At 37.3% G+C, this 25,910-nt stretch overlaps 1 protein-coding gene across 1 annotated transcript in view; it reads right to left on the bottom strand.

The window, feature by feature from the left end:
- Positions 1-25,910, bottom strand: part of DPYD (dihydropyrimidine dehydrogenase) — an 880,709-nt gene that overhangs the window by 122,849 nt on the left and 731,950 nt on the right. The window contains exon 20 of the mRNA XM_043876118.1: positions 3,683-3,862. Within this exon, the coding sequence (XP_043732053.1) occupies positions 3,683-3,862 (180 nt within the window). The remainder of the gene's footprint in view (positions 1-3,682; positions 3,863-25,910) is intronic.

The following is a 25,910-nucleotide window of genomic DNA, read 5'->3' as shown; positions in this document are numbered from 1 at the left end:
CTTATTTTCACACCTTAAAATGTCAAATATTAGCATTTTATTTTCTAATGTCACTAAAACATATACTTCGCCTCCAACTCTAAAGAAGAATTTGTGGATAAAGATATAATCGCAGTTACATTTTCATTTAAGTATTCTTCACAACAGTTTATCTAAAATACTTGAGGCGAATCGCATTTCAAAATTCAGAAACTTTTTTGGACTTTAGGAAAGAAAAATGGTACATTTACTACATTATACCTAGTACCTCCAGCAAGATGCGGAGTGGCAACCTGGACTCAAACACATTAGTCTCTCTGCAGTAAACATGCAAATGTTCACTCTAAGAGGAATAAATAAAGATTATAAATAGCCTCACATCAGTTCAGGCCAGGTTTGCTGCCAAATGAGTTATGTGAAGCATTTGGTTTCAGAGTTTTTTGGGTTTCAGAATTGTTAATGAGAGAATGTGGACTTGTGGTTATCCTCATTTTATAGTTTAAGACACAGATTTAGAGAGATTAATTAACTTGCCGGAGTTGCTTAGCTAGTAAGTGACGAAGCCTCATAGAAACCCAACAGGCTTACTCTGAACTCTGCCAGTAACCACTGTCCCACATGCAGCAAGCAAACATTTCACTTTTATTGAGCTGCCAGGTTTTTGCCAGGTAAAGAGGGAATTAAGGTAACTGAGTATAAAAGGCTTTGGCTATAGATGCCTCTCCTTTTTTGATGATACTGTGGATAGTCTCAGCTTCCTAATCCTCACAGACATCCTCATTGCTGACTGTCTGCATGGACTCTAGATGTCATTCCTTTGAGAACTGTCTCTGTCCTTACAGTTCTTCTTGCTTACGTGTCTTTGATCCAACAGCTGAACTAACTCCCTGGTTCCTCGATGGGCATGTTCAGCCACTGGCTATACAGAACCCAGGGTTCTGCTTCTCTGGATTTCCTCTCCTGATTCTCTATGTCATTTCTCTTCCAGCTCAAAATCATTTTTACCAGCTTTCTCCCACAAAAGAAGCTGTGTTGTGTCCATCACTATCTTCTCAGTCTCTGACTCTATTCAGTGCTATTCTCTTCGTTCCTCTTGGCAACATGGATCTTTGTGTTCTTCCATCAGAATCAAGGTGTTAAAATGCAGATTCCTGGACCCACCTTTGACCAGTTAAATCGGGATCTCTAGGAGTGGAGCGGGGGATTCTCCACTGTCAGATGCATGCCACACAGTATTCAAGCACCATGAGTTGGCGATCGATAGCTCTGTGGTGGAGCAGAGCTATGACTGCCCTTCCTATGGGATCTACTCTCATGCCTGCAGGCACAAATTTGTACAACTTGCACCATAAGACCAGAGCAAACTATAAATGCTTGACTTCTTGCTCTTCCAAAGTCACATGAAGAAACATTGCTTGGGAAGTTTAATCAATTAATACGTGAGGCATGCATTAGGGAGAATATATTAAATATATTAATTACTTGAAAGATAACATGACTAATTTGGCCAAATCCTTGTTTCCATGGCTCAAGTCTCATTTTCCTCCATCTTCAAACACTGTACTGTAATTGGTTTCTTCTAAATTTCTACTCTAATTTATTCTAGCCTGACCTCTGAGTGAAAGATTAAGTAGAGTAACAATTATACTTTCCAAACAAATTTTTTCCTGTCTAAAGAAGCCAGCTACTTCTAGTGGGGCTTTTTAAAAGCCTCTGCATCTTCTCTTGTTTCCCTATAGCATGAAAACATGGTAAGAAGCAGCATCCTACTCTTTAGCTAATGAGAATATAATACGAATTACTGTCAAGGATACACACACACACACACACACACGCACACATACCAGGAAAGAACAGCTAGGAAGCCACCTCTACTGTGGACCCAGAGTGCTTTGATTCACTATTTGGAATATTAACCTAAAGGAGATAGTCACCTATTGTTTGAGTCATGTCAGCCCTCACCGGAGACTCTGGAGCATAGATCTATTTACCAGACCATCTGCTTGTTCCTCAACTTAGTGCTGAGAAATCAATCAGTAATACAATCACACAGGCAAGATCTTCTTTTTTTTAACAAATGATAATACTGAAAATTATACTTACAATTTTGATGAAGGCTGAGCTTACCAAAATAAAGTCTAAACCTAGATTCAAACTATCTGAAAATCAGTTTCCACTTATGTTATTGACACAAGTGTCTCCATCACTACCCATCTTTTATTTGAATATGTAAGATTTGAAATGAGTGTGGAAGTCCTTAAGAGACAAAATGACACAGGTCAATGCAGCCTCTTCCATTTCAGCTGTCATGATGACTGCATACACTTGAGACAATGCTTTTATAGATGGTCATAAACTATCAAAACTATCATGTCAGAAACAATTAACTTGATATATTTACATTGCATGAGCATAAAGTTATTTGTAAATTTTTTTTTAGTTATGAACAAACTTGGGATATTGATGATCATTGATAAAGGCATGAACACTCACTGTCTAAATACTTTCAGACTCAGTTTATGATAATATGATTAGTTACACTAATAATACTGCTTAGGCACAGTCTTGCTAATTATAATATTATAAATATTAATGTTACCCAGCCTTTCTGTTTGATTGCTATTCAGGGAGTCATTCATCACGATATTTTCCTGGAAACCAGCAAGATTTTATTTTTCCCCCCTTTTATTTTTGAACACTGGACTTGGAGTCATTCATACACATTAATCTATAAGAAGCTCTTATTTTTGGCTATCTGTTCAGAGAAGAATAGTGATATTTCCAATTAAAACTAGTCAAATGTAAATCATTATATGATGTTTCTCTTATTCTTTCTGAGTCCCTAACCCTGACATCGAAAGCACAGAACCCAGGGTTTTTGTTTTCTATTCTTTTTCATGTGACCTCTTTCAAGTTAAGATTCATTTGAATTATTAAATGCTTCCTTAAAGAATCTTTTTATACTTGCCTCTCTTTTTTTTAAAGTTAATTATTGATGTAGTGACAAGCTGAAAAGACTAAGAATTACAATTTTTTCCTCCCCTCATTCAGGACTCAAGAAACGTCTTCTGACAATGGTTGTCTATTTAGAATAATACAAAGGAAATACAAAGGCAAAATACTGAATGTTGTTTCAGAAAAGATTTGCTAAAATCACTGTATTATACAAAATGTAAATGTAGTGTATATTTCTCTGAAAATAGCAGTTAGAGAGAAAGTTGGGACATAACCTTTTGAGCCCAGATTTAACCACACACATAGCCGAAGCAGTTACAAAAGATACTGATTAGATTTTAATTTTAAAAACTTCATCATATTATTCAGGGCTCCAGTGATTTGATTGTCTGAAAATAGAAAGGTAATGTTATAATTTCCAGAGCTGGTTAAAGAATAAAGAAATCTCCAGCCTCCCACTGGAAAGAATGCCAGTCATCACCACAGTAAGCAAGAATTTGGAGGCATTTTATGCTATAAACTTCAATCTTTTTCCTTTATGTGACCTTGTGTTATACAGGTTTCATAAAAATGTAGCTCAGAGACCTGTCATACAGTTGTAATCAAGGCTCCTTCAGAACGATTCTACTGTGCAATCATATCCAATGGGGCATCTGTTAGTAGGATGGTGGGAGAGCAAACAAGACCTGAAATGGAAAATGAAAAAGGCAGAGTCCTCAAGGACAGCCCAAGAGAGGCGACCACATACCTTTCCCACAAGTTCAGCAATACAAGGAACTGGTTTCCCTTTCTGGTGACTCCTCGTGGCTGGACTCTGCCCATCCCAGTCCTGTAGTTCTTCAATGCTTTTCAGATAAAGCAAGGCTTTGAGGCCAGTGCAGTAGTCTTGAATGATAGTGAAGTCCTGATTTTGAACAGCACTGCATACCTAGAAAAGGTAGAGCAACCAACAGAATGTCAGTTCAGCTTAGTTCAGTTCAGTTGCTCAGTCGTGTCAGACTCTTTGCGACCCCATGGACTGCAGCAAGCCAGGCCTCCCTGTCCATCACCAACTCCCGGAGTTTACTCAAACTCATGTCCATTGAGCTGATGATGCCATCCAACCATCTCATCCTCTGTCGTCCCCTTCTCCTCCTGCCTTCAACCTTTCCCAGCATCAGGGTCTTTTCAAATGAGTCAGTTCTTCACATCAGGTGGCCAAAGTATTGGAGTACCAGCTTCAGTCAAACCAAGAACTAATTCTCTAAACAGACTCACTTTTCAGACAGTCAACACAATTTATTTTATATGCTAGGCACTGGTCTAAGCATGATGTGTCAGTCATTGCCTGCAGGTGATAGGAATGTTAGGGAAGGAAAAACTGTCAAGGGGCACAGGGAAACCTTTAGGGACTATGGATACTTTCATCAACTTGATGTGGGGACAGTCTCACGGGTACATACATATTTCAAAACAACAGTCTGTATACTTTAAATATGTGTAAAGTGTTAGTTACTCAGTTGTGTCTGACTTTGCAACTCCATGGACTATAGCCCTCCAGGCTCCTCTTTCCACGGAATTCTCCAGGCAAGAATACTGGATTGGTTTCCATTCCCTTATCCAGGAGATCTTCCCAATCCAGAGATTGAACCCAGGTCTCCTGCATTGCAGGCAGATTCTTTACCATATAAGCCACCAGGGAAACCCTTAAATATGTGTAGTGTACTATATGTCATGTATAGTCAATATGGCTGTAAAAAATTAGGTCCAATAGGTAGAATTTCTAAGGAGTTAAATTCAGCACAACATAAGAATGGACATTTTAATCTCTCATTTTCTCTCTGTTGAGATGTACTGCCTGAAGGTACATGTCTGGGCTGGTCATGTACCTTGTTTGAAGGTGGTCATGCTGGGCTGGAGTGCTCGCATCAGTTAACTCAGTCCTCAGGTACCAATGCCTACCTCTGTAGCTTCATCTATTGTTGTTCTTCTTTGTATTCATTATGCTCCAATCACCCAGGTCTTTCCTCTTCTCAGATTTGCCACATTCTTTCTTTGCCTTGAGACCTCGTCAGACCTTGCTGTCTGGAAGGCCTTTGCTTCTTACACGTGGCTGACTAACCCCCCAGTTTCAATCTCATGGGAAATATTACTTCTTCAAGGAGGCCTCTAGGAGTTCCATATAGGTTAAGGTCTCCTTAACTCACAGTTTTGACTTCTAACTTTTGCAAGATTATTTGATTGACAGCTTCCTTCCCCAATAGACTGAAGCTCTAGGAGGGAAGAACCTATATTTATTTTGGACAACATATTATCCCCAGTGACTAGCATAGAGTTTGTCACTTATTCTGCTCTTAATAGAGATATGTTTAATGAATGCATATGCAGGAGAGATTTTTTTTATTTGCATGACCATTTGTTAGAAAACAGAGATTTAATTCTAGAGTTAAGGAAGGCTGAATCTGAGAAATTTAGGATCATTCTAAAAACAATATATTTGAGAGTCTGTTAGGCTTTGAGTTAGAGCTTGAATTTAGTGGATTTAGAGAAACACTTCCAGATTGATTACTTACAAAGATAATTCTCCAATTTTTATACTACACATAGACTCCAGAAACTCATTTACAACTGCTGGTAGGACCTCTTCATCCATATGGCCCACCATCACTTAAACAGTAAATTTATCACCTAGAATTCAATGACTCTCTACATCCATATTTCAAATCAATCCAAAGAAACAACCATCCAAACAAAAGTAAGCAAAGCAAAACTCATTTCTAGCCTATCTTCCCAGATGTTAGATTCTTAGCATATATCATCATGCCTGGTGATAGCAGCCAATAAAGGAGCTCCAATACTTTGGCCACCTGATGCAAAGAGCTGATTCATTGGAACAGACCTCGATGATGAAAAATTTAGGCCAAGAGGATAGGGGGTGACAGAGGATGAGATGGGTGGATGGTATCACGGACTCAATGGGCATGAGTTTGAGCACATTCAAGGAGATAGTGATGGACAGAGAAGCCTGGTGTGCTGCAGTTCATGGGGTTGCAAAGAATCATACACTATTTAGCGACTGAATAACAACAACAATGAAAACTCATGTCATACATGAATGTAGATGAGGAAATACCTGAAAATAGAAGGATAAACCATATTCTATTTCAAGTTCTCTTAAAGCCTTCTGGGTGTTTAATTACTATATTTCATTACAATCCTCATGCCTAGCACACTACCAGATACTTAGCTATTGCTAGACTGGTTGAGAAAATTTACTGAAAACACATTCAGAGGCTCTAGAACAGGGAATGTGAAATAGATAGAAACAGAGAAAGGGCAAGAAGAACGAACACCTAGCAGTTCTCAGCAAAGAGTGGTAGTAATTTCACAATGTATATATATAAAAAAGGCCAAATGTGGGATTCTGGGAATAGAAGCATTTAAAATGAAGGCTTAAGGAAGACAATGAAGGGCACTCAGAAGAGACACAAGATAGCATCACCCAAGATGTCAAATGCTGCATGAAGGTCAATAATATCAAAAGTGAAAAGGTGTCATTTAATGTATCAGTCAACAGAGAGTAGCATTTATGGTGGAGAATTTCTGCAATAGGGCAGAAGCCCTGTTACGATGAATTGAGGAGTGGATGAGGATTGAGGAACTGAAGATATGAAGATGGAATGATCTGATGAGAAGTTTGGCTCGTGTAAGAAAAAGAGCAGAGCTCGTGGTATAAGTAGGAGAATTTTCTGTACTATTTTTATAAGGATGAAAATGGCTGTGTTTTAAGGGAATGTGGCCATTTTATATTTCAGAATAAAACAGAATGGCTTCTGTATACTAAATTTCTGTCAAACTTGGTTGAATGATGATGTGGGAAGAATAAAACAATGCAATATATAACATGAGGTAGGCTCTTACTATGGGCCACACACTCTGTTCAACACTTTTTAATGTATTATATCATGCAGTCCTCAAAATAACACTGAGTTAGGTTTAATTTTTAGCTCTATTTTACAGATGAGGCAAATGAGATGCAGAGACATTAACTGACTTGTCCCAGGCAGGCCACATGGTTAGAAAGTGGATTATGCTACATAATTCATGACCATGCAGGCTAAGGTGACTTAGGTATAGACATTCACAGCAGAAAAACTCTTTTCGTATAACAAAAATTATTTTTTCCATGAACCAAAACCATGCATATATATTTTAAATGGGCAATTATCTTCAACCCAAATATAACTATTGTTTTGAAAAACTGATACTGGTAGACAAAAATTGCCAATGTCTTCATGTTTTATTTACTTCTTACTTATATAGTATGAGTAAAAACAAGCCAAAACCAAAAGCAGGAATAAAAACCTTTCATCCTTTCATTTCCTATTGTGAAGGGCTGTATGTTACCACAATGTAGGAAAGAACATTGAATAACTAAATACAGACAAGAATATTTTCTAGGAAGTCCATTTATATCACATAAAAAAACCTGTTTCTCAGGAAGAACAATTTAAGCATTAATTAGGCCTGTTATAACTTCCTTAGAGTTGATTTTCTTTTCAGAACAATGATAAAGAACATCATTATAATCTCCTCCACAGGATTTTTTTTAACTGTAAAAGTCAACTGATGCTTTACTTAATCTTCTTTGTTCACTGTGAGATTCTATTTTTTTTTCTAGTATATGCTAATGGTTACACTTTTACTATAGTCTTAAAACATTTCCCCATATGAACATAAGAGATCAGATTTTGAAAATCACATCATGTCATGTAATTTATAGGATGTTCACGATTGCTGTGAAAACGTGCCGCTGAAAGGACTCTAAAAAGGACTCTGGCTACTTTGCAATGCATGGATAGTCAAGTTTAGTCTTAGTCCTCCCTAACTTTCCTGGTGAGAAGATACAGAAGCCACTACTTCCCTTAATCCACAAACAATTTGTAAAGAGCAGACTCAAGCAAGTGGTGCCAGAATGATCAGAGTGACTTGTGTATTTTAACTATGGAAGATCATATGTTAACTATGGAAGATCATAGTCTTTAGCTGAAGACTAAAAAGACTTCCTCTTTTCCCCACACTCTTGTATGCTCTTTAATCTGTAGTGCTCACATAATTGGGAGCTACACTGAGCCTGTGAAGAGGACACAGAACTTGAAGAGGGAGGAGAGACTCCCAGGTGGTGATGGAACATGGCTGGGATGGTGTGCTATGCTGGAAACCCTGGACGCCACCATCAGGCATGGGTGTCAGAGGGGACCACTTCAGACATGTTTCATCATAAAGCAACTGTCACACTATTCATATACTTTCCTAAAATAATTTAACTTTTTTTCCCATAAGATTAAACATTAATTTTCTGAAAGAATTTCTGATAATAGAAGCTTTTACATTGCTATCTCTTTGAAAAATGTGATACACACACACACACACACACATATTATCAGAGGGTCTATTAAATTGTAGATTCTGTTTCTGTAGGTTTGGAGTGAGTTCCAAGTTCCAACTTTCTGCCTTTGTGACAAGCTTCCAGGTGGTGCTGAGGTTGCCGACTACACTTAGAATAACAAAGATTTAAGCACTGGTGGGGATGAATCTCTTCTTATCTTAGAAATGCCTTCTGCAAAGTAAATTTCTTCCAGACAAATAATTTCCTGCTTTTTGTTATTAGACTGCAATATTTTGGCCATTTAAAGCTCTACTTACAATAATGTTATATGTGGAAACACAAGAGTAGTTTTCTGATGAAGTAGTAATGAGACTGGAAATAAATCTTAGGATGCAAGCACAACTATAGGGAACAGGGCTTTGTCCACGGGATTTGATGCTCAGAAAATGGATTTGCTCAGAAAGGTGCCTTGTTCTTGCCTAACTTGCACTGAGGGCTTTATCTCTATCTCAAAGGTAAATGGTTCCTTTTAAAACTCCAAACATGTAGCTGCTATTCCTAAATGGGTGTATTTTATATGACATCTCTTAATTGTTTGTTTAACAGCTCTGATTAGGACTCTTAATAGCTGTTAACATGTTTGCTCAGTATAATTTGTAAGTTCTTTATGGTGAAGGCTGGTTTATCTTTCTTCGCAGCAGGGCATCAGGTGCCATTATAAGGATCATTGCCACCATTAATTATTTCCATAAGCGTGAATCTCCCTACAGTGAGCTGTTCTAAATAGGGGCCCTTGATTCTCAGCAGGGCCAGCTGTATGCAGAGGCTGAGTATGTGGTGACCCCCTGTGCAGCATGATTTGAGGTGCGCCATAAAGCTCCCATGGCCACCAAATGGTCCCCTCCAGAGGTCTGACACAGTGCCCTGAATTTTCACTTTAGGTGCAGGCACATTTAATTGGAGCCTGTCTATGCAAAGCAACTGTAAAAATACCTGGGAGGTGACAGAAGGTTGCTGGGTGCTACTTCTTTCTCATTATTTTTCATTAAATGAGATTAACTATATTAATAGTAAATTACCTATTTACGGTGGTCTATATTTTTAAAATCTTCACATACACTGAGAGAAATTCTCAATACTCAACGTAAAGCTACAAATTAGGCAGGTGAGAGGACAGTATCAATATTTATGCTTCAACAATGGAAAGAGCTTGAACTTGAAGAACTATTTCTTAAAATCTAATCAAGTGGTTTTTATGCCACATCAAGTAGTATAGCCTAGAGGTTAAGCACATGCGTGTAGAAGTTTCGCAGAATTGGGTTTAAACTACATCTTAGCTGCCTAAGTATGTGCAACTTTCTTCACTTAAAAATGGAGATTAAATACTATGCACATAGGAGAGGTAAAAGGTAACATATTTAAGTGCATAAACTAGTGAAAGGGAAAGTGGTCGCTCAGTCCTGTCTGACTCTTTGCAACCCCTCGGACGGTACTCTACCAGGCTCCTCCGTCCATGGGATTCTCCAGGCAAGAATACTGGAGTGGGTTGCCATTTCCTTCTCCAGGAGATCTTCCCATCCCAGGGATCGAACCCGGGTCTCCCGCATTGCAGGCAGACACTTTAACCTCTGAGTCAGTAGCCAGAACTTTGTAAGCTAGATTGGCACCAAAACTAAATTTCATAACATGTATAAATGATTACAGCATGAATTAGGCAGAATATAATTTTTTAAATCTGTACTTTTGTGGTCTAAAGCAATAAAAGGTCATGGATATTATTTTTATTTGCATTAAGCAATAATCTCAGAAAAAGCTTAGGTCTTGTTGTTGGAAGACATGTCTGAGACCCAGTTAAGCCCTTCAGTAGCTGTGTGACTGAAACTAGTCTTTGAGCTTTTTGAGTCCTTCTCTCCCACCTTCCAATTTGAAAACAGTAGATGATGATATCTTATTCATCACTGTGAGGATGAAATTCCCTCATGAAGATGGAACTACTGTGGAAATTGTAGTATTATTTAGACAGACTGGTATTAAACTCCACAGTTTTCATCAAGTAATCTAGAAGTTAAAGGGCTTGGTGGAGGTCAAAATGGAAACTTTGGCCTGTAAAGAAAAAGCCAAAGTCCTTGATTTGTAAAAGACAACATACTAGAAAACTAGCAAACAGAATTCAAACTGGATTAAAAATACTAATCTTAGGCAACTAATTTGGCAAAGAAGAGTTCTAGAGAAGTAGAACATGTGAGGTTGGCATGGGTTTTAGTGTAGCAGAGTAGCACAACTTTCAAATGATATTTTGAAATGTGACAAGATTTTTAAAATAGGGATCTTAAAGTATTAGACACAATTCAGATAAACCCATGATCATAATGATTCCTTTTCATTCTTACCACATAGATGGACAAACTACATTCCAGGTCTCAGAAATGTGTGCCACCAGACTGCAAAATATATGGTTACAATTTAAGTCCAAAGTAGTCTCAAAGTTTCTGTAAATTCATTAGTAAGAGGAGTATCAGAGAGTAAACACATTTTAAGTAAAAATGGAAATTATGCTGCAATGCTTAACACATACCAAAATATACTAATAAGAGAGTCTTTTGTGGTTGGAGGAAGTTCAAGAATATTCCCATTAAACAAACCATAAGTGAAACAGTGAATAAGAAGGATTATCTACTCAATTCTTAAAAGATTTCCCAGAAAAAGAAGGAAAAAAGTGATCCTATGATCTCTGTTTACCAATCCATTTTGATAAAGGGTTAATCTGTTTAAGCAATGTAAAACACCTGCAGTATTTTCATAGTGCTTTATTGTTTTCAAAGACAAAAGGGATTTTTTGTGTCACAGGTTAGGAGTCCAGAAAGGTTAAACTGTCCACGGTACCACACAATTGGAGGCACTGCTGGCTTCCCACCCATTCTGAAGTTTTCTAGCTAAGGCACTGCCTTTTAATACCAGCGCTTAGTCCACATACCAATTCTAAGTACAAGACAGAGAAGGTGCTATTAAATGTTTAGTTGAGTGAAGAAATGGAAACTAAACATTGAATGCTATGTTCCAACTCAAAAGATTAGTAGGTGGTAGAGTCAATGGTCAGATTCAGATCTTCAGACCTCTGCTTTTATCTTATTTCTATAAATTCCAAAATCTTAATTGTAATGTCTTCCATAGTTAAATATGCTCATATTTGTGATTTTCATAAGAAGCACATTATTGAAAAATAATTTCAAATTTATTATTTAATGAATAATGTCAGAAATCCACAGATCTGTATAAGGATCTTAATAGTTAGATGACTACTGCAAGGTTTACTATTGAAACTGGAAAACAGATCTCTATTGTTGTTGGCTGAAAATGCAGTTTCCAACTCCATCTGTCCACATCCACTGATTAAAAACACCAGATTTTCCAAAGGCATGGAATCAAGTAATTCCTCACTGAATTGGGTTCTGACCAGTACTGACAAACATGTATAAAATTACAGTGTACTTTTGAAACTGGTGCACAATACATACTATTGAAGTAATAATTCAGAATAACAATATCCCCCTATGAGATTTTGATAGTACATAAACATGGCACTGCTTACTGGAATTCATGAATAAAACACCAAAAATTATAATTTTATAAAGCTATAGGTGAAAAGACAACCCCTGGAGACACACAGTACATAGGGAGCTAGACAGGGATGTATTTGTATATCCACATAAAACCACAAATCTTAGTTGTTCTATCATATTAGTTTCCATTTGTTGGAGCTGTACAACATCAAAGTTCTGATGTCCCTATATATTGCATTTAGCAGTAATGTAACAGACTATGTGAAGAAATCAAAGTGAGAGTTTCTGAGTAGTTTCCTGGCAATTGAGACAGCAGGCTCTTTCATCTGCTCTGTAACTGTAGCAATGCATTGATTTAAACTCCTTCTGAGATTTCAAATGCTTTTATACTCTTAGGTCTCTCAAGCAGCTTTTTTTTTTTTTTTTCAAAGTGATAAAATTCTAGCATTCAACAGAATACCATTTTGTTTCCCCCAAAAGGAGAGGGCTTATTTCAGCTTTGTTATTAACCTGCACAGGATCACTAAGTAAAATAGCTGTCCAAATGCCATCCTATTAAGAAATCTGGCTTTGAGTTCAGTTTTCTACGTTCTGACCATAGCAAATCAGAGAGGGGGCAAAAAGGACAACAAACAAATAGCCCCACAGAAGTTGTTTTTTTCAAAGTTTCAACTCAGGAAAAGCCTAATGGATAAGAGGCTAAGCTTATTAATTTTTTCAATTAACTGCTACTCATTGATAAATCCTAAAGGCATAGGAGTCACTTTGTTTTGCATATTTATCTATTTCATTGTAGGTTACATTATTTATCCTCATATCTAATCCTTAAAATTATATATTTTCTGAAAAATTCTAAGTGTCTGAATACCTCATTTTTCCCAATCAAGAATGAATTTTATGGAGCTTGAAAGGTTATTTTTCAATGTCCATCTGTGGTCATTCTCTTTCTGATGAATTTCCTAACCCACATTCAGCTGAATACAGACTAAGAGTATGAAGTGTTTCCAAGGACCCAAGGTTCTGGGATCCAGACCACATTTGCCAACCAGAATATATTCATCTATTCTCCAAGTATTTTCTCAAAGGCAGCACAGGTGATGGGTCACCCACTCGACTGTTATTCAGAATAGCACATGGAACTGATCTTACTCACACTTTGTTGATGACACAACTTGACTGAAGATGGCCTGGGCTGATTAATTCCTCATGTAAAGGCCACTTTTTTTTTTTAAATGGCATGTCACATGGCATGCGGGATCTTAGTTCCTTGACCAGGGATTGAACCTGTGCCCCTTGCAGTGAAAGTGCAGAGTCTTTACTGGAGCACCAGGGAAGTCACCAGCCTCAGCTGATTAGTCAAAGGGATATGCCCTGCAGGTGAGATTGCCTATGTCCCCCTCCTTGTCTCGTCCATTACAAAGTCAGTTCCAGGTGAACTCAGATCTCATTATGACCTGAACCGAGAAATAATAATAAAAAGAACCATACAGAGACACAGCACCTCTATCTGCCTTTTATGAGGGGCTAGAGAGAAGATGTGGAGAAGGTAATGGCACCCCACTCCAGTACTCTTGCCTGGAAGAACCCATGTTCGGAGGAACCTGGCATGCTGCAGTCCATGGGGTCGCTAAGAGTTGGACACGACTGAGCGACTTCACTTTCACTTTTCACTTTCATGCGTTGGAGAAGGAAATGGCAACCCACTCCAGTGTGCTTGCCTGGAGAATCCCAGGGACGGGGGAGCCTGGTGGGCTGCCATCTATGGGGTCGCACAGAGTCGGACACGACTGAAGTGACTTAGCAGCAGCAGAGAGAAAATGAGTGAACCAGGCCCAACACGCAGGGCCAAAGAATGGTGACTTCTGTCCTGCCTCTTCAAAGACACTACTGTTGACGACCCAGCTTCCTCACAGACATAAATACAAGACTAAAAAGACTGGGTAAGACCTGGAGTCTTCTGTACATCAGGGTCTTATGCAGCCCATTCTTTGGTTAGGGGCTATGGCTGCAGTTTGAGGAGGCTTGGTCACTTTTGCTTCAGAAGCAGTAGATTTTTCTACTAAAAAAAAATTTCACCATCCTGGGCTATTGCTGTCGTGCAGCATCAGTTACCACAGTAATTTTCAATTACTCTGCGGCAGCACAGGTGGTGGTGCAAGGGTTTCATGTAGCATTGTGCAAGCTCAGCACCTCCCATGATCAAAGTGGGGCAAGAAAAGGAAACTAAATATCTAAACAATAGCTGTCAGATGACGAAAATCCTTAATTTTAGGCAATCTCTCTTTTTCAACAGAGTCAACACAGCTGTGAAAACTTGATTTACGATATCATTTACTAAAATACCACATGGGGTTTGGATGACAGAAAGAGAATAAGTCATAAAGCCAAGAAAGGAAACGTCTATTGGGCAAATTATGCCATGCAAATTTCTTCTGGACCTTGAAGAAGAACAAAGGTATGTGGATACTCAACAATATAAGCAGACATTTATCATTCTAAGAAAAAAGGACTATTTGCCTGCAATGAAAAAAAATGTTAATGTGAAAATTAGCATCTCAAATAATACTGTCCCCTTCTGAACTCAAAGCATTCATAATTCAGTAGTTGATTTTATGCTTAATCTATTATTGGTAAAAACACAAATTTGTGAGAGTGATCGGTAACTGTTATCAGTGAGTCAAGAATCTTGCCTGAGTTGCCAATGTAGTCTGGGACACAAAAGTTAGACAAAGTTCAGCTGATTAAAAGTAAGTACTTATGAAAGTTTCTCAGTCATGTCCAACTCTTGCGACCCCATGGAATGTAGTCCATGGAATTTTCCAGGCCAGAATACTAGAGTGGGTAGCCTTTCCCTTCTCCAGGGTATCTTCCCAACCCAGGGATCAAAGACAGGTCTCCTGCATTGCAGGTGGATTCTTTACCAGCTGAGCCACAAACGAAGCCCAAGAATACCAGAGCCTATCCCTTCTCCAGTGGATCTTCCCGACCCACGTGGGGTCTTCTGCATTGCAGGCAGATTCTTTACTAACTGAGCTATCAGGGAAGACCTAAGTACTTACAAAGTGCTATAGAAAAAAATTCTAAAATTCTATTTTAATATAGTGAAAGCACGTGTATGTACTGATGGAAGGTTGGAAAAGCAAAGCAAAAAGGTTTATATTTTTTAAAAGATGTGTTCTTTTACACATTAAAGACCTAAAGACAAAGAGCATTAGACATTCTTAATTCCTTTACAATACAGCTGGAAAACACGAGGCATACGAAGTTTGTGATTTTGTGGAAAAATCAGGGAAATAAACTGTATGCTTGGGTTTTTTATTATTATTATTAATTTAATGAAGATCAAGAACCTAAAGACAAAATGCCTGGTTTTCAGCTTCCAAAAATGGATCACTGGAATATGGTTACAGATGAATGGCTGACATGATCAAACAAGCAGTTTTATTTCTGCATTTCTCACTAAAAGGGCATGTATTTTATGATGTGTGGAGTATGAGAATTAACCTGAGGGAAAATTACCAACACCATGAAAAATTCTAGGCTGAGGGTTTTAGGATACTCCAAGGTGATCAGATGATTTACCACCAAAATTGTGATACTTGAGAGTAAATGGGGAAATTGGTAATGAAAACTCCAGGACAATCAGCATAAATTAAAACTGTCCTGGAGAAATCCAGGTCTATGATTTTCTTACTTATTAGGCAGATTTCTTCTCTGTGTTTAGATTGGAGGGAGATTTTCACTTATCCTCTTAGAACACATTCTAAAATGTTTTGTTACTTTTGGCTTGGTTAAGTATTCTGGTCCTTCAGGTACTTATGCAGACCTCAGAACAAAACACTGGATTGAAGTCATGGGGCCTTTAATGCTTAGGTAGGATTTTGGAATCTTGGGTACCTGATCTGATCGAAGGAACCCAAGGTATAAAGGGGCACTCTTGGCTGCCAAGGGTCTTTTGGCATAAAAAGAACTCAAGAAGCATAGAAACAGTAAGGACTGTCCTAAATCTGAATCTTGTAGGCCAAACAAAACCATCCTTAAGGGTGGAAAAATCTGATGTACTTTACATATTTAATAGTCTGTTCTTTTTTACTATCATTTCCTTACACCTTACTCAAATTCTTTTAGGCTTACTGCACTTTGAAATTCATTTAATAGTTATTACATTTCAAGCACTGTACTTTAAATAAAGTTCATTTAAACATCATAATAACACCATGAAATAATTTTATTATTTTCTTCAATAGACAGAGGGGAAACAGAGTCTGATTGGTTCAAAATTGGGAAAGGAGCATGACAAGGCTGTATATTGTCATCGTGCTTATTTAACAGATATGTAGAGTAAATCATGAGAAATGCCAGGCTGGATGGATCACAAACTGGAAGAGCTGACTCATTGGAAAAGACCCCGATGATGGATAAGACTGAGGGCAGGAGAGGAAGGGGATGACAGAGAATGAGATAGTTGTATAGCATCACTGACTCAGAAGACATGAATTTGAACAAACTCCTGGAGATAGTGGAGCACGGAGGAGCCTAGGGTGCTGCAGTCCATGGGGGTCACAAAGCATTGGACCATGACTTAGTGACTGAGCAACAACAGAGAGCCAGAGAACTAAGGACCTTGACTAAGATCATACAGCTAATAAACAGCAGGGCAAAAGTTCAAATCCTGAGTCTATCTGCTTCTAGATTCCTTTCTCATAAATCATGTGTACTCTTGCTTTTCTGTTGTAACCACTACAATAACTCATGCAGAAACAGGAATAAATAAATATGTGTGTGTGCTCAGACAGTAAGGAATCTGCCTGCAGCACGGGAGACCCGGGTTCAATCCCTGGGTCAGGAAGATCCCCTGGAGAAGGGAATGGCAACCTACTCCAGTATTCTTGCCTGGAGAATCCCGTGGACAGAGGACCCTGGCGGGGCTACAGCCCATGGGGTCTCAAAGAGTTGGGCATGACTGACTGACTAACACACACATATACATATATTATGAATCTATTTATCTATCTATCTTTCTAAAATAGAACTCTTGTGAGGACTATATTGAATAAAATGATATGTATCTAGTTCAGTACCTAAAGTACATGTATAGCCGGTATCATTGCCCGGATCTCACTCTTCAGCTTCCAAAGACACAGTAAAAAGATAGGTGCTATATCTGTTTTGTTCATCACTGCACATTCATGTAAAGATTTGCGGTTGGCATGTGATTTCTTCATTGAATAAATGAATGAAATAAAGTGAGGATATGAGAGTAATAGCAATCAGTGACAAGCATAGTTCTCTTTCATTTTCTGTCAATAACACATTTTCTCTTCCTCTACTTACACAAATACATCATAATTCAGAATTCACACCAACCCACCATAAGATATTATTTCAATTTCTATTATATTAGAGTCTGTGCTATTCACTGCCCCATTAAATATTAAATTCTTTGCATTATCACTTAACTCTTTTTTGGGGGTATCAATGCCTTTCTAGGATGCAAAGAAGCAGCTCTGCTTCTTTAACATTCTTCCTGATAATCAACATACTGTTAATCACAGCCAAACCTGGCCTGTATATGGATTATTGCTTATCTGGGAGTCCCACTCTAGATACCTGAAACTTGACAGCAGCTGTCATTTGATTTTTCTCTTCTAGTAGTCTCTTATAACAACAACTGGATAAACATGTAATTTATTTATCATGTCCAATTTATGCAATGTTCTAAAATACTAACTTTCACATGTATATGTATATATGTTGAAACATTCATATAGAGCAGTCTAGATTTTAGCCATTGGTGAAGAATAGATAAAATAGAGCCAAGAGAAGCTAAGGGAAAGGTTTCTGTGTTTCTATGTGCCTGGGTTTTCTTATTTAATTTTTTCATTCCTGCATCACACACATCCAGGTCCGGCCAGTGTCTCTTTGGATCAGGACCAATATTTCCATTTTAAAGAATTCTTTCTCTCTGATTATTTCAAATTTATACTTTAAATTTAAAGTTAGGAAACTTATCAACTCCCTCTAAATAGTTCAAGGTAAATAATCAAATTTACTATTGAACAGATTTGTGGAAATATTGGCATTTAATACATTTTGCCCTCCTTTAATATGTATCCTGCAAAATTGCTGCATCTTCCCAGTAAAGACCTTTTCTATTCACTTGGGATGTAGTCAGGCGTGTTTAATAGATCATTCTGAATTTTGGTCATAATAGAGCAATTTTATGACATCCTTTCTTCAAAAAAAGTTTTTCCCTATTACTCAAAAATTACCCACTTACTCATTTATTGTTTCATTCAATGATACTAATTTATGAACCAGTCATCTGGTTTCTTTTCAAATTCTATTATCAAACAAAACTTCTGACTGCAGTCTCCTGAGAGTATGCTGTTTGTTTTATATCTATCACAGTGAACCTTCCTCAAAAAGATGCTGTCAGGACCAAACGAGATGAGAATTATGAAGTACTATTTACAGTAAGGCTTTCTTGTTATATGTATGACACAGTGGGTCTCATTAGAGGTAGGAATAACTATTCAAGTTCTTAATTGTGTATCTTGATGTGAAACTAATGCCTTTTGAGTTTTGTTCCCATGATGATTAATTTCTAAGACAAGTTACTACGTTGAGCCCCAGGACTAAAATGATCACGTCTATGTTGTAAGTGATTGACTTATCACACACAGATGAATATATAAGATAATATATGAGGACCAAGAAACAAATGAATTTCAACTGTTATGCTTTGGCAACATAAACTAAAATCTGACTGTTATTCCCTCTCCATATATCAATACATTGTAAGTTTTAAATCAATGATTGAATATGAACTAGACTATGTATATGAATTAAAGAAAAGATAAATAAGTTAAGTGCAGATAAGTGAATTTTATGTGTTTTACATTTCAGTCTTTCCTATGAAATGTTACACTATAAGTTCATCTATTGCTTACATCCTGAAGTTGTTATAAGGAACATTCCATAATTATATAATGCTCTAAAATGCTATAGAGCTGACTTATTTTTTTTAACTCTCTTTATCTTATTCACATTTACTTTGTGTGTTTCAGAGACATCAGGTCCTATAAATATGCAACATTATTCTTTATTTAGTAAAACCAGGCATGTGCAATGTGTGGTGTATTTGCCCATGCTGAATTCACCAGTGATTAAATTGATTTTTAGCTTGCATCATTGTTTTCAGGCCCAATGATGAGTCATGGAACTTTTCTCTCACCTCATATATATTACTGCATCTGGTATCATTAGGATGGAGTTAACATCCAGGATGTAGTGACTGATTTAGGAAGATGACAATGAGATTATGGTTCATGCCCTTAGAGCATGACAACTGAAATCCTATCATTTTCCACATGAGGAAATATGCTAAATATTATAATATCTGACATGTCTATCACTGTAGGATTAAGCCAGCTATCTGAAACAGGTTTGATATTTTGATCCTTAAACATATTATCGTCTTTGTCTTACAAACACAGCATAATTGATTCAGAAATAATGAGGGTTTACATTTGCAGACCCAAACTTCTAACTCCAAGAAGTTTTCAGGTCCTCTTGGTTCAAGTCTATCAGCTTAAACAAAAGATGCAAACAACATCATTATTTTTCTTTCCTCTGATTTCATGGGGTGGAATCAGGGTATGAGAGGTGTTTAACTAGGAATGTGTATATTTCAGACCAGGAGAATCTGGTCTGAAAGTTTTCAAAAGATCCATGAGTCGTAAAAACATTAAATGTGTGGGAAATTTGACCACTTAAACATAACAGAGAAGCAATATTTCTTGAATGTTTGAAGAAAATGAGTTAAGAAAATGAATGAGAATGTTTTTAAACACTGATAAATTTAGGCTTTTTTCCCCCTTTGGACACTTTCCCCTTTAGACATTTTATTTACTTTTTTTTTTTTTTTAAATATACATTTGATGCAAATTTTATTCTTTAAATTGTTTCCTCTAACACAATCTTCTAGATCTCAGCTTTGGGATATATATATATGAATGATAAGGAGTAACTGAAACTTCCCTCTGAACTATTCAATACCAGATGCTTATTGTCTATTTCTAAACATATACTGATATAGACATCTACCCAGTCAGTTCGCAGCATCTATCCACAAGCACTTATCTGTGTATCTACTTTGTGCCTAATACTGCCAAGCATTCGTAAGAAATGGAAAAATATACATCCCAGTTGAGAGAGAAGACAAACATTTATGGGTTATACATGCATTTGAAGGCTTGGTACATTTCTGGAAAGCAGGATAGAGAAAGGGAGACACACAACTAGCTGACATCTCCACTAAGGTGTCTAGGACTCTGAACTATGGCCAGAAAAGCATTTTTAATTTTCCAGCTCCTCACAACCTACTTCTCCAATAGTCCAAACTGAGGAATCATTTCTCATTCCTTTTGATTCCTGCCCATAAAATTCTAATCTCTCAGAAAGTCTTATTGCTCTCCTTTAAATATACACTGTGATTCACACTTCATTTCTCTCCATATCTATTGATTTTTGTTATTCAAATTCATCATAATCTCTCATCTGGATTATTAGAATATTCACTTTTCACTGTTGACCATTCTCAAATCAATTATCTAAACAACTAGAATAATTATCTTACAATATAAATTAGATCATATTTCAATACTGATTAAAACCAGAAATGTCTTATCTCACTTTGCAAAAATGGGAACATCGGATATAATACCTGACAAAACTCTGTATGACTTGGTTCCTGCTTACCTCTCTTTCTCGTACCTGCTATACATGCCTTTAATTTTGTCACTCATGCCTTTATTTTTGCCCTATCTGCCTATAATTCTCTTCTCTGTATTTTCACATAGCTGGGTGGTCTTCTCATTCAGTTCTCCTCCTAAATGTCACCTCTTTAGATCTCCAACCAGTCAAACCAGCCACCCAGTCACTATCACATTTTCTAGTTTAAGAGTACTGCGGAGCACTTATCACTATTTGTGGCATTTTTTTCTTATATGTTTGCTTCTTATTACTATCTCTGGTACAATCAGATACTAAATAACTATTCAGAGAATGAATGGGCATTCTTTATAACCACTACATGACACTGCTTGGTCACATGACTTTCATGACTAAAGTTCTCAATAGATGTTACTTTTTGATACCATCAAAGCTAATCTCTCCCTGATCTATTTAACTTTTCCTACATAACATATAGCTTTAAAAATTAAAATACTTGCATCAGACATAAGCATTTATACCAAGTATGATCATGTTTATTGGTAAGAAAATAGTCTAATTTTAATACTTTAATGCATAGAATTATTTGTGAAGTAATTCTTTGTGAATGTGCTTACTTTTAAATTAGGCAAGGTTCATAAACATTTATTTAACTTGATTACATTTGAGATAATAATAATACTATAAATATTAATGGATTCCTTTAAAAGGTACTATGTCTTATTTCCCAGTAAAATTAAAGAAACAGAACTTTGAAGTGTTCCCAATATCCCTATTGCTTACTTTCCAGGTTTTTCACTGTGAATCACTATTAATTCAAATTTCAAACCTTTATATTTAATAACTCTGTTACATACAGTATTTAACAATCTTAATCTATCTCTTTGTTGCTGTGTTGTTGTTTAGTCACTAAGTCATGTCCGATTCTTTGAGACCCCATAGACTGTTGCCCACTTGGCTCCTCTGTCCATGGGATTTCCCCAAGTAAGAATACTGGAATGGGATGCCATTTCCTACTCCAGGATATTTACCCAAACCAGGGATTGAACCTGCCTCTCCTGCATTGGTGGATGGAATCTTTACCACTGAGCTACCTGAAAAGCCCAATAATATACCTCTAGATATGTGCATTCAAAAAAAAATAGTATCATTTGGATAATGATGTGAGAGTTGGACTATAAAGAAAGCTGAGCACCAAAGAACTGATGCTTTTGAACTGTGGTGTTGGAAAAGACTCTTGAGAGTCCCTTGGACTGCAAGGAGATCCAACCAGTCCATCCTAAAGTAAATCAGTCCTGAATATTCATTGGAAGGACTGATGTTGAAGCTGAAACTCCAATGCTTTGGCCACCTGATGCAAAGACCTGACTCATTGGAAAAGACCCTGATGCTGGGAAAGATTGAGGGCAGAAAGAGAAGGGAATGACAGAGGATGAGATGGTTGGATGGCATCACCGACTCAATGGACATGAGTTTGGGTGGACTCCGGGAGTTGGTGATGGGCAGGGAGGCCTCCGTGCTGTGGTTCATGGGGTTGCAAAGAGTCGGACATGACTGAGCGACTGAACTGAACTGAATACAATAAAAATTATCTATACAAGTGTGCAAGTCAGTGAATTCTAATAAGCTTACAGAGCTGTACAGCCATCAGCCAGCCCAATTTAAAAGTATTTCTACCACTCAAATGTTCCCATGTGCCCTCTTACGGTCTTTCTCCCACTTCCTCCCCAAGCTGCCAGCAGCTACTGATGAGTCTTCTACCTTTGTAGGTTTACTCCTTTTGATCATTTTCATATAAGTAGAATTATATAATACAAATAGAACTGTATTTTCTGTCTGCTGGTCTTCACTTAGCATAAAGTTTTACACATGTTAAACAATCTATGTTGTTATGGTATCAGTCTATTTTATTACTGTATACTTTGCCATTGGACATGCCACATTTTGTTTATCCATTCATCAGTTGATAGGAATTTGAACTTTATCCAATTTGAGGGTATAAGGAACAATGCTGCCATGACCATATATGTATAAGTCTTCTTGTGGATGTATGTCTTTATTTATTTTGGATAGACATGTAGAAGTGAAATTTCTGGATTGTGTGGTAAATTTATGTTTAAATTTCTAAGAGCTTCCAAAATGTTTCTGAAAGTAGTTGCATCATTTGACATTCCCGCAATACATGAGAGCTCCAGTTTTTCCACATCTTCACTAGCATTTATTATTGTCTGCCTTTTGAAAATATGGTTATTCTAGTGGGCAAAATGTCAATAAAGTATAGTGGTTAAAATCAGATATGCTAAGTCAAATCATGTGAGTTTAGATGACAGTTTTGCCACTTATCATCTTATAATTTGATATTTCCATTTATATAATGGGAACAATACCAACAACTATCTCACAAGATTATTGGAGGAGTAAATGAATTAGTATAACTATTAGCCTACAAAGCATCTGACACATAGTAAATTCAATGTAAGCAGTAGCCATTATAATAGTTTTGTTATTAGATTTGCAGAGTTAAAATGTATATACAGCTTTATTGTGGATTATAGTAGGGCTTTAGTAAACTATTTACGTTCTCTTCATTATCAGTTCCTTGTATGATGTTGGTCTAAGATAGTTATCACAATATGTAGTCACTAGAATGTCAACTGTTACACAAATGGAACTAATGTAAATCCATGGCTGATTCAAAGAATAAAAAAAAAAAAAAAAATAGCTTACATAGAATTAGAATGGGTAAGACCCCAAATGGCCAGAAAGACCTACCAGACAAGTTGGTCAAAATTGGGACTTAAGCATTTATTTAAGCATTTATTCACTAACTTATCATTTATTCATAAAATGTATCTATCCATGAAAAAAATGGAAAGCTACTACAGACAAGTTGTTTTCCTATATAAAGTTGGATTCAGTTCCTAATCAACTGACCATAAGGACCTTACTCCTCCCTTTTCTTTATCTGCATATTTGTTTCTTTGTCCCCCTTTTCCTTTGACTGGATGATTAACGAATCACTGCTGCTTCACCCAAGAAATGAATGGAGAAAGAAGCAGATGAGAGTCCCCCTTCTTGAACCACTACGATGCCTGTTTTAGACACTTTTCCAGAAAGACACAAGTCCCACGTGCTCTTCAGATATATTTCTTTTTTTCAAAAATTATTTTCCCCTTTGGCCGCACTGTGTGGCATGTGTGATCTTAGTTCTCTGACCAGGGATCCAACCTGCATTCTGTGCATCGGAAGCAGAGTCTAACCACTGGATCAATAGGGAAGTCCTTTAGAATATGTTTTTAATGCATGTTACTCAGTTTTATACTACTGAGAGCATATCAGAGCACTCCCTCTGGGTTTCCAGCTATTAATAGAAGTGAGATCACTTCTGCATGCTTAGGTCACTGCTGTACTAATTTCCCCAAGTTACAGGAGTCTTGGGGTACCCATTTAATTCTCTCACAGCAAGCCAGTTGTACTTGAGATCACCGAATTTCTTAGCTTTCTGTGTCTCATTCTGTGAAGCGATCTAGTGAAGTGATCACTTATAAGTGATCTTATGCTAAAAATTCACATACTGACAATACCACTTACATTTATAGCAAAGATATGAACAGTATGAATATGATATTTCACTATTACTGTACTCACAGGGTTTTTCTTTTTTTCTGAAATCCTATGCTTTTAGAAAAATAACATGAATATATTCTGTCTGAAAAGAAGTGAGGCCAGTGGCTGCAAGATACGTGGAAGCAGGTATAAGGCACGGAAATATGAGGTAGAACTTGCTTATAGTTTTAACTGGATAACTTGTAATGTAATAAATTATCTGTCACTGTGAATACAGAGGCTTGATAACCAGATGTGCAGAAGAGATTAGAACCCTGGATGAAGTGCCACAATGGGCCACACACTACAGCTCATAGGAATCTGCTTTTGTAGGGTGATAAAACCCAGAAGGATGGGAAAGTTAACTCTGGAAGGATGAACTTTAACCAGTGGGCAACAGAGGGCTGAAGGGAATGGTAGATAAATTTCTTCATTTTCACTGAAATAGATTGTCCCAAGTCCCAAGGCATGGGATTTTTTAATTTGTTTCTTTCATTTTTTTTTTTTTTTCCTTCTGTGCCACCAGCTTGCAGGATCTTAGTTCAATGCTGAGGGACTGAATCTGGGCCACATCAGTGAAACAGCTGAGTCCTAACCACTGGAACACCAGGGAATTCCTTCAAGGCACTGGTTTTTATCTAGAGTGTCTGAAGGCAATCCACGTTGCCAACTGCTCTCTGCTTGTCTTTGCATCTTGTGAAGCAGTGGCCAACTCAGTAATGCATCACCTTGTATTCAAATGGCATCTTCTTTCTCACTTCTATTTTCTTTGACTCTTGCTATCCTAGATTTTGCCTTCCAACAAAACATCAGCCCTTGATCTCTCCCTTAGACTTTGTTTCAATCAACCTGAACTAAGACTAGCTACATGCTAGAATTGTTGTTGCTATTGTTTAGTTGCTAAGTTGTGTCCAACTCTTTTGTGACCACATGGACTGTAGCCCACCAGGCTCCTCTGTCCATGGGATTTCCCAGGCAAGAATACTGGAGTGCGTTGCCATTTCCTTCTCCAGAAAATCTTCTCAACCCAGGGATTCAAACTTGCATCACCTGCACCGTAGGCAGAGTTTTTTGTTTTTGTTTTTAAATGCTGAGCCAGTGGGAAAGTCTACCTGCTAGAATACAGGGCTGTCAACTTTGTTTTAAAATTCTTTGTCAGTGCAAACACATGCTAGTGGGGGTGTGATGATGAGGATCATTCCAGCCTAAGATTTATGAGGTACTTTATTGCAGGTACTATTACAAATGCTTTACATGTGACAGTGTTTACTCTTCATATCCATCTTACCAAGTAGGTATTGCTATTATTACCACTTCAGAGGTAACAAAACTGAGGTATAAAAAGTTCATATACCTAATAAAGGCAAGGTCACACAGCTAGTGAACAGCAGAGCTAGGATTTCACTCTGCACAATGTATGCATTTTGATTAGTGTTGAAACATTTATCACTAAGGTGCAGTTTCTAAGGTCTCCCATGCCTAGCTGGCAATTCTGAGGCTGATATCATTGCCTGTGTAGCAGACTCTGGACAAGACCCTTGGGTCCCTGACACATGTTTATGGTTAGAATAAGGTCTCTAAACAGCTGAGATCCACTTTCTTGAAGAATGTGGTTGTTGGGGCATCAGACTCTACCTCCTGGGCTATTTAGCTCACATGTTCAAAACGAAGCATCACTGAACACATAGTTGCATCAAAGTTTCTCG

This window comes from Cervus elaphus, chromosome 20 (genome assembly GCF_910594005.1).
Source record: "Cervus elaphus chromosome 20, mCerEla1.1, whole genome shotgun sequence".
NCBI classification, from domain to species: Eukaryota; Metazoa; Chordata; class Mammalia; order Artiodactyla; family Cervidae; genus Cervus; species Cervus elaphus.
This window is presented reverse-complemented; position numbering and strand designations above follow the sequence as displayed.